The sequence below is a fragment of the Guillardia theta genome (assembly GCF_000315625.1).
Source record: "Guillardia theta CCMP2712 unplaced genomic scaffold GUITHscaffold_88, whole genome shotgun sequence".
Taxonomy (NCBI): Eukaryota; class Cryptophyceae; order Pyrenomonadales; family Geminigeraceae; genus Guillardia; species Guillardia theta.
In genome coordinates, this window is record NW_005434586.1 from 136,025 (window position 1) to 145,560 (window position 9,536).

Genomic DNA, 9,536 nt, shown 5'->3' on the forward strand with positions numbered 1-9,536 from the left:
CGAGGAGAAGAGGCAGAGGCAGGAGGAGGAGGAGGAGGAGGAGGCAGGAGGAGGAGGAGGCAGGAGGAGGCAGGAGGAGGAGGCAGGAGGAGGAGGTGGAGGAGGAGGAGGAGGAGGAGGAGGAGGAGGAGGAGGAGGAGGAGGAGGAGGAGAGGCAGGTGCAGGAGGAGGAAGAGGAAAGGTCAGACAAATACTTCCTGACTCCCTCCAACTACCGTGATGAGGGGCGACTTTGTCGAGGAGGAACTCGTACAGGTGGAAGGAGTTACTGACCACCTCCTCCTCGCTCTCCTCGGCCCCAGTCTCTAGAAAGTCCTCGGAGTTGAACCTGATCGCCTTCCTCTTGCTCCCGCTCGCAGCCATCGCATCCTCGTCCTCACCGTGATCTCCATCGATGCTGCAGGAGTGAGGGGAGGAGGGGAGGGATCAGAATTGTTGAGCTAGGAAGGAGCATTTACCTCCTCCTCTCCTCCTGCTGTCCTCCTTTGGTAGTTTTCACCTGCCCCACGGTAAGTTATGTCACCTTTCTCCTCTTCACTCCTCTTCCTACCAGGATGCCACGAGCTTTACTTGCTGCTCCTGCTCCTGCTCCTCCTGCTTCGCCATCTGCCTGTCTGTTCCTCATGCTTTGGGCAGGTGTCAGGCCATCGCAAAACGGAGGGGAAAGGCTTGCCTGCCGGGGTTCAGCTCGAAGGCCCAGAGGAGGGAGGAAGAGACGGAGGAGGAGGAAGGCGACGCAGGTTCACTCCGAATGCTGCGAGAGAGGATGAGGATGAAGGAAGTAGCAAGGAGGGGAAAGGATACAGCGACTGCGGGAAGGAGGAGGAGAAGTCATCATCGGACGGAGTGAGCTCTGGCGAACTGGAAAGAAAATGTGAATGAGGAGCGAAGAAAGGTGGGCGGACGATAAAGGGAGAGTAAAGATTGAGACCTAATGGGGGAGGCCATGCAGGAGAGGAGAGGAAGGTGAAGAGGGAGAGAGCACGGGAGAACGGGATAGGAGGGAGGAGCAGCAAACGAGGGTCGAGCTCTAGAGCATCGTGAAGCACCTGGGAAAACTTCTTGGGCGGCTGGTGGGGTGATGAAAGTTACCGACGCGAAGTTTCCATGTTGAGTTTTCAGATTGCTGGAAGAAAAGATCAGGATGAGCAAGGGGAGAAGAAATAACAGGAGAGAGAGGGAGAGGCAACTAGGATGAAGGAGAGGGGAGAGGAGAGGGGAGAGGAGAGGGGAGAGGAAGACGAGAGAGGGGAGAATGAAATGAGAGACTGTTATGGTCAGGTAGATATGAGGGGAGAACATAGAGACCTTGACAAGAACAGCTCTCAGTTGAGCTCTGGTGGACTCAAAAGCAAAATTCACTCCCTCAGCGGACCGCCTTTCAGCCTGAAACATTCTCCTCCACTCTTTATCCAGCGTCTCTCCTGCTACTGCTCCCTCTCCTGCTCCTGCTCCTGCTCCTGGTCCTCCGAACTTCTCATCCAGCAAGCTTGACGCGATATCTACCGCACACTTCACGTCCATCCCAAGTAAAACAAGCTGCTGTCTGTAAAACTTCTCCACCTCCTCCACTCGACCCCTTGCCCCTTTCTCCCCTTCCACGGCATGGTCTAGCTGCACATCGCTCCTCTCCAGCTGTCTTTGCAGCGACAAGAGAGATGCCTCCAAGTTTCGCATGTCCTCCTCTTGCTTCCCTATCTTCTTCTTCAACCCCAGGTTCTCCTCCTCCAATGTCGAGCACCACTTCTTGCTCTCCCTCGCCTCCACCAGCGCCTTGTGCTGCTGGCTCCTCAGCTGTGTCAGCTGAGCTTGTAAGGAGGAGAAATCCTTCGCCCTCTCTGCCATCTTCTGGTAGCACAGAACAACCTCCTGATGCTTCTCTCCAAGAAGGATCTCAGACGTGTAGAGCTTCTGATGGAGCTCTAGAACATGCCGGGCAACGCTCCTCCTGGCCTTGCGCATCGCCATCTCCTCCACTGGGTCGAGGCTGGCTTCCCCCATCCCACTCGGGTCTTGCTCGTCTCGTGGAGTCTCCTCGCTTTCCGACCTCTCCACCCTCGTCGAGATCGTGCCGTAGCAGGCATTAGCAACCAGCTCTCGGAACTCGTTCAGCAGCCTCTGCATCCTCGACAGCTCAAAGTCTCCATCCTGGACGATCAGGGTGCGACAGACGAACGCGGCGAAGCAGGACTCCATGTCCGCAACCCGAAGCTCGTCGCGCTTCCCCTCCTCATTCGCCTCCTCCTTCCTGTCTGCGGCTTCTCCCCGGACCTTGAGAGACCTTGCGATCACCTCCTCGATCGCGCTGATCATGAGAGGGTCGACAGCTCGGTGAGGGGAAGACCTCGATGACTGCAGCATAGCATGTAGCGCATCTCCCAGCTGACTCCTCAGGTGGGGGGCTACAGGAGTGTCCGATAGCAACCCGCTGAGATCGCCGCCATGTAGGGAGGACGATGCGGCTGCCGTCAGTGTCTGCCGCTCTAGCGCGATCTTGGCGCTTCTGACATGCCAGAGATCCTCCTGCAACCTTCGGCATTCCGAGGTGATGGAAGAGATGGAGCGCTCGTATGCATTTCTCGAGCGCAACTGATCTAGAACGCAGCTAGCCCAGGTCATATCGTAGGGACAGAAGGGCTTGCCCTGTGTGAAACTTACCAGCAGCGGAACCTCCTCGGCATGATCTGAATGCCATGATCGTATCAAAAGAGTGGAGATAGGGTCTACGAGTAGTTGCGGATGTAGGAGGAAGACGAGGTGAAACAGAGGGGTGGTGGAACGGCGCACAAACAGGAGCCAACGGTTGGAAAGAGAAGAAGAGGCGCATGAGGAGGAGGAGCAGTAGCAGGAAGAGGAGGAGGAGGAGGAGGAGGAGGAGGAGGAGGAGGAGGAGGAGGAGGAGGAGGAGGAGAAGGAGGAGGACGAGAAGGAGGGGGAGGGGGAGGAGGAGGAGGAGGAGGTGGTGGTGGTGGTGTAGGAGGAGGAGCGCACCTGTGTGGTGTTCTTGGCGCTTTGCCTTCTGGAGGCAACCATTGCGATAAATGAGGCCGTGTGGGCAGCTTGTTAGTCTTAATCCATTAACTAGTCCGACATCAACTTCGGAAAAGGGCAGCGAATTGAGAATGAGGGCGAAGAATATGCCGGGTCGGCCGGAAGTATACTGAGAGGAGACCCGACGGTCCTGGTATGGAGGGATGGCTGGTGTACCTGAGCTCGTACGCGCTATGTGTGGCGCTGGGGCTTGCATGGCTTCACAGGGATGCGATTCATGGCCTGTTGACAGACCTCTCAATGCACAGTGACTGGAGTTTGCGATGATGTTGCGGTTTCTACCTGTCCTCACACAAGGACGTCTTGGTGATATGTTCATCCCTGCTACCCTCTCAGCGTTGCGTTAACATGCGATGGCGGAAGATGAAGATCGCTTCTCCTCTGATTCTGCTCCAACTAGCAATTGAGGGAGCGTTCACACCGACAACCATTGATAACAACAGACTCGCTGTCCTCGCCCTGCGGGGAGGCGGCGATGTATCAGGCCGGCCGATGCTGCAATCGAAAAACCAAGTTTGTGATCTGTGTACCTTTGAGGAACTCAAGAAGCCAGTGAAGAGAGGCAAGGAGAAGAGCAAGTATTCATCGGACATGTTGCAGAGGAGGATTTTGGACGACTTTTACCTCATGGATTTCGTCAGATTTCAGGACCCTGAAAGTCCGCTCGACAGGATTTCTTCGGATAGGAATGGAAAGAAAGGTTGCCAGACATTCTCCAACTTGGCGGATGCAACAAAGTTCTTATCACAGAGAGATGACCCGAAGAACATGGTGAGAGGAGAGGGAGATCCAATCACGTTTGTAATCAAGGCTGGGCAGATGTTTGCGAGGGAGGTTAACGTAAATGGAGCCAGAGTCTTTATGGTTGGGAGTTTCGATGAGTTCTGGGAACTTTATCTGAATTATCCTCACACAAGGTCGGAATGCAAGGATCGAGTTTCAGATTTGCTGTTGTTGACGGGCCTTGCAGGCACTTTTACGAGGTTATCTTGGAAAACAGTCCATGCAAGCTGTACATGGATCTTGAGTTCAAGATGAGCGGGAACGAATCTTTTGTGATGAAACAAAACTGATCCAGAGATAATGTAGTGACAGAAACTTTTCAGGAAGAGAGCTGTAGTCGAGGGAATCAACTGGTCGAAGAGATCAAGTCGAACATTGTGGAAGTCGGCAGGAAGTTGTACAACAGAGAGGTGTGAGAGGGTTTCAATAGAATGTCGATTGATATGATCGATCTCTACAGATATGTGAGAAGAGAGATTTTCTAGAGCTCGACTCAACAACAAGAGAAAAGTTCTCGAGACATCTGATCTCCGGGAATCTCTGCTTTCAAAACAACATCCAACTTGGGTCTTTCATACAAATCCTCTCGAAGCAGGTTGAGGACAATGATAAGTTGAGATCGCTCAATGACAGCGATGTTTGCAGTTGCAAGACGACGCAAAAAATCTCATCGACATGGGGGTTTACTCGCGAAATCGTTGCTTCCGTTTATTGTACAGGTATACCAGTGCTAGTGATTTTGATATTCAGGCTGACGGCGGGTTGAATCTGCAGTACCAAGTTTGGAAGGAACAACTCGTTTGGTTTTTCTGATCGCTGTCTAGAAGACGTCTTCAACAATCAGACGAGATTGAACGATTTCGATTGGATGTCAAGGAGCAACAACCCGGACTGCAGGAAAGCTTTCTTGACGAGCATGGCGAGCATTGTGCCGGACAATGAGGAAGTTTTGCACGTTGATGAGGTGATCTTTCTCTAGCTTTTTGCTCGTTGACATTTCCTTTCTAAGAACATGTTGAGGGATCTCCTGAACAGCTCGAGCCTCGAAAGGAAGTTTCTTCACGACAAGGATGAAGTCTGGAACTTCAAAGTCGGCGGAGGAGGACCAGGAGGAGGAAGGGGAGGGGGAGCAAACAGCCTTCCAACGAGTTTGAAGCCTCTGGGAAAGTTGGTGATGACAAAGTTGGAGAGAGCGATAGAGGTTGAATGGTTTGTTGTCTTCACAGGTTTGCGAGAAGATCCGTCCAGGAGCTGTAATCAAGTGGTGGAAGTGAAATGGAATTTGTTCTTGTGAACACCTTGTGACTCTCCGGTCGACAGGAGGAATGATGGTTATGTGATCTTCAGCCTTCAGGGAAACAGGTGTGTAGGCTGTGATGTTGAGACTTGTTGTGTTTGTTCCTTCTCAGATGTTTTTGTAGACTCAACGCTTCTTGCTCTTGTTGATGTTGTGACTTGCTTGTTCTCTCTCCTTCGCTCAGATACTGTGAAAACATCCAGCGGCAGCACAAGGCCAACGGCATCGTCATCGTTGTTCACCTCGAGAGGTCTTCCTCCTCAAGACTTCGAGTCAGAACTGACAACCAGAGCAGCGGGACCTGGTGGCAGAAGTGCCAAGACCCGGAGTGCAGGTCGATCAATTTCAGAAGGTGAGAAAGAGAAGATGGAGAAGGCGGAGATGTTTCCTTGTAACTCTCGTCTACCTCGCAAGTCCCAAGTATTCTATCGAGCCTGCCGTGCTACAGGTTGTCTTGGCAGCTGAGAGGCGATACGATTATTCCTCGTCCTCGCCTTCGGAGTAAGACCTGAATGCGGTCACCGTGTTGTAAGATAGTTATCACCTTTATGAGCTCTACGAGCAGTCGTTGTCTCATCTTGACATCAACCATCCTATCACTTCTCTATCACCTTTTTCTTCTTCGTCCTCTTCCTCTTCCTCGTCTTCACCGTCGTAATCCATCTTCTCCCTCTCTTCCCGTCTTCCCCCTCCTCCTCCTCCTCCCTCCTCCTCCTATCTCGCTCTCCTCCTCCACCACCACCACCACCTCCTCCTCCTCATTCTAACTCGCTCTGTCCCTCTCTCCTCCTCCTCCTCCTTCTCCTCCTGACTCGCTCCTCCTCCTCCTCCTCTTTTTCTTCTTCCTGCATTTTCGCTAATGTGTGACTTGCGTTCTCTCCTAAGAAAACCCAAGCTACCTTTCTCGAGGCACCCTGGGGTGGGTACTCTTGAATGTAGGGTCCTGCCCAGATAGGGTACTATATTTCTATTCCAGTAGTAGGGTAGGCGACAAGTTTCATCAGAAGAGTATGGGTGGGTACAGCATATTGTCAGAAAACACAAGGGGGGTGGTACTTTGATAGGGGTAGGGGTAGTGCTCGCATACGAGAACTCCTCTTAGAGAGATCTGATGGAGGACTAGAAACAAGTGAGAGCAGCAGCAGGAGCAGCAGCAGGAGCAGGAGCAGGAGCAGGAGCAGGAGCAGGAGCAGGAGCAGGAGCAGGAGCAGGAGCAGGAGCAGGAGCAGGAGCAGGAGCAGGAGAAGCAGAAGCAGAAGCAGAAGCAGAAGCAGGAGAAGCAGGAGCAGAATAGGGCAAGACGGTGTGGAGGAGGAAGGGTGGAGGGGATGGGGAGAGGGGAGAAGCAGGAGTTCTAGAGACTAGGTAGAAGAAGAGGAGCTGATACGAAAGAGGATGGAGAAGTCCATCGGGTGAATGCGGGCAAAGCTATGCCCGCATTCAAGAGAGGAGAGGAGAGGAGAGGAGAGGAGAGGAGAGGAGAGGAGAGGAGAGGAGAGGAGGGGAGGGGAGGGGAAGGGAGAAAGAGATTCCAACGACCAAGGATGCTAACTCTGTATGTTTCTGTTGAAAGGACAACGGAGGACAACAGAGATGGATTACCTTTCCCAAGTTGTTCGGAAGACTTTCTCGTGCGAGGGAGTCTTCACAACAACCCAAGACGTGTACTAGACCTTTCGTCTGCACCAACGAGATAGAGAGAGGGCCGGAGGACAGACAAGCAGGCAGACAGAAGCAGTAGGAGAGAGAGAGCGAGCGAGCGAGAGAGAGCGAGAGAGAGAGAGAGGAATTTGAGATGCGATCCAAGACAAACCTCTCCTCCAGCCGACATTATTCCGAGAACGCCGAGTTGGAATCCTGTACAGTTGTGGAGATGGAGACGGACGAGCCTCGAGTGGAGAAGGCGACGAAAGAGGAGAGGACGAGGCAGGGAAAGGAGAGCCAGCAAACTCCTGCACAGCGGAAATTGAAGACCAAGAGCCAGTATAGTGGAAAGAAAGCAAGCGAGCTCAGGAAAGCTCTTGTTACTTGCGCGTCCATCGTGACGGAGCTGATGAAACATGACCTTGCGGGACCCTTCAGTCGTCCGGTGGATCCTGAGAAAGACGAGGTGAGAGCGAGGAAAGAGATGATGATTGAGAGGATGATGGAGGGGAGGAGGAGGAGGATGGTGAAAATGATGATGTGGATGATGGAGATGATGATGGGATGATGATGATGATGATGATGATGATGATGATGATGATGATGATGGGATGATGATGATGATGATGAGATGATGATGATGATGATGATGATGATGATGATGATGATGATGATGATGATGGAGATGATGATGATGATGATGATGATGATGGGGATGATGATGATGATGATGATGATGATGATGATGGAGATGATGAGGATGATGATGATGATGATGATGATGACGAGGAGGAGGAGGATGATGATCGGGATGATGATGGAGATGATGGGGATGATGATGATGGGGATGATGACAATGGAGATGATGATGGTGGTGGTGATGGTGTTGAGGAATGTGCTTTGGAGCATCTTAGCAATGGAGATCATGAGGTTTGCAGGCACCGACGTACTACGCCGTGATCGAGACTCCCATGGATCTTGGAACAATCATGCAAAAGTACAAAGGTGATGAAAGATGTTGATGCGAGTCATGATGCCTATGAATGTGATGGATGATGAAGAAGATGGCAATGATGAGGATGTTGTTTTGTTGTTGTCAATGATGATAATGATGGAGATGACGATGGAGATGCTGATGACGATGATAGAGATGCTGCTGATGCTGATCTTGACGATGATGGAGATATTTCTGTTGTTGATGATGATGGAGGTGAAGTTTTCATCGCTGACAAATTACTTGAAGACGGTCAGTACAGCAATGCGCAAGAGATGCGAGAAGACGTTGCCTTGGTGTGGTGGAATTGCAAGCAGTACAACGGAGAGGGAAACTTTCTCATGCAGTCAGCAAAGATTCTATCTCAGAAGTTCGACAACGAGTTTTCTCGCTCCATCACTCCTCCCTATCATGTGGGTGTGGAGGATCAAGAGACGATGGCCGTTGGCCGCCGTGTCAAAGTTTACTGGCACATGGACTTCGAGGTGAGAAGACATAAAAGAAGTCAAGTTGAGAGATTTGCGTGTGTTCACCCCAGTGTTGGCAGTGGTATCCGGGCCGGATTGATTTCACGGACAACGGCAGATTTCATGTCAACTACGACGATGGCGAGAAAGTGAGTTGAGCTGAAGATTGTTTTGTAGAGAGCAAATTGATGTTCTGTCTGCTTGCAGGAGTACATCACTCTCCCTTCTGTCGACGTTTGTTTCCTCGATGACGAGGCAGACTCTGGCAAGAATAATGTAGCGATGACACGATCCACAAATTCGCAGAGTGCTGCGCTCGTTGTTCACGGCAACCATGTCAACAGCAACAACAACAGCAACAGCAACAGCAACTCAAGCAACAGCAACAGCAACAACAGCAACAGCATCATCGCAACCAACAATCATAGCAACAGCAGTCACAACAGTGCTGGCAAGTCCAAGCAGCCATCCAATTCATTGAAAATCAATCACGGGAAAGCTGAGAAGAGCGACGAGAGTTGTCCGGAGAGCATAACACCACACCCTGTCAAATGCTCATGTGAGCAATGCTTTGCCTTGAACAAGAATACAATCTACATCCCTAGAAAGCTCTTCAACGGCAAAGACACGTCGGATCATGAATTGTCTTCGGCGAACAAACACACGTCTTCGCACAGGAAGAGAACGGCAGAAGAATTGTCGACATCGAGCACGAAGAAGATCAAGAAATCGGAAGCAGAAGATGGTGCAGATGTAACTATCAAGGGAAACACTGAGAAAAAGGGTCCTCTGCGGAATTGTATTGAGATTGTAGAGCGTATGATGCAAGATCCTGAAATAAGCTGTTCCTCCCAAGACAAGAAGGACAGTAAGGAGGTAAGTTGACGATGCGTTGAAGTGTTTCCTCTCTGACGTGTGTCGGAAGGGGACCTTTCTTAAAAGTTTTCAAGCAATTGTTGAGAACTATCGATGTAATGTTGATGTTGAAGTATGTTGAATCCTAGACCTGATGCTTTATCAGCTGGAAAATATTTCACAGCAAGAGAAGTTAGGCGAGATGTTACTGAAGTCTGGCGGAGGACACTTGAGAACGACGGGGCGACTAGTGGTGAAGAAAACTTTATGATGATGATGATGATGATGATGATGATGATGATGATGATGATGATGGAGATGATGATGATGATGATGATGATGATGATGATGATGATGATAATGATGAGAATGAGGATGATGATGATGATGATGATGATGATGAGGATGAGGATGATGATGATGATGATGATGATGATGATGATGA

General features: G+C 50.9%; 3 protein-coding genes across 3 annotated transcripts in view; 2 read left to right on the plus strand and 1 right to left on the minus strand.

The window, feature by feature from the left end:
- Positions 1 to 1,427: 1,427 nt before the first annotated feature.
- On the minus strand, positions 1,428 to 2,619 carry GUITHDRAFT_115787 (hypothetical protein; the record flags this gene model as incomplete). Its single annotated transcript, XM_005824947.1, has 2 exons — positions 1,428 to 1,460; positions 1,507 to 2,619. 2 exons carry the CDS (start codon positions 2,617 to 2,619, stop codon positions 1,428 to 1,430), a joined length of 1,146 nt encoding a protein of 381 aa, XP_005825004.1.
- Positions 2,620 to 3,414: 795 nt separating this feature from the next.
- On the plus strand, positions 3,415 to 5,636 carry GUITHDRAFT_115788 (hypothetical protein; the record flags this gene model as incomplete). Its single annotated transcript, XM_005824948.1, has 13 exons — positions 3,415 to 3,822; positions 3,871 to 3,968; positions 4,022 to 4,106; positions 4,158 to 4,244; positions 4,295 to 4,429; positions 4,480 to 4,553; positions 4,609 to 4,798; positions 4,844 to 5,005; positions 5,061 to 5,098; positions 5,155 to 5,196; positions 5,316 to 5,381; positions 5,427 to 5,483; positions 5,546 to 5,636. 13 exons carry the CDS (start codon positions 3,415 to 3,417, stop codon positions 5,634 to 5,636), a joined length of 1,533 nt encoding a protein of 510 aa, XP_005825005.1.
- Positions 5,637 to 7,004: 1,368 nt separating this feature from the next.
- The window catches only part of GUITHDRAFT_115789 (hypothetical protein), a gene marked incomplete at both ends in the record, with an annotated part of 4,527 nt that continues 1,995 nt past the window's right edge, over positions 7,005 to 9,536 (plus strand). Inside the window, 8 exons of the mRNA XM_005824949.1 lie at positions 7,005 to 7,241; positions 7,714 to 7,780; positions 7,924 to 7,985; positions 8,027 to 8,254; positions 8,317 to 8,385; positions 8,444 to 9,112; positions 9,162 to 9,207; positions 9,258 to 9,344. Coding sequence (XP_005825006.1) covers positions 7,005 to 7,241; positions 7,714 to 7,780; positions 7,924 to 7,985; positions 8,027 to 8,254; positions 8,317 to 8,385; positions 8,444 to 9,112; positions 9,162 to 9,207; positions 9,258 to 9,344 — 1,465 coding nt within the window. The remainder of the gene's footprint in view (positions 7,242 to 7,713; positions 7,781 to 7,923; positions 7,986 to 8,026; positions 8,255 to 8,316; positions 8,386 to 8,443; positions 9,113 to 9,161; positions 9,208 to 9,257; positions 9,345 to 9,536) is intronic.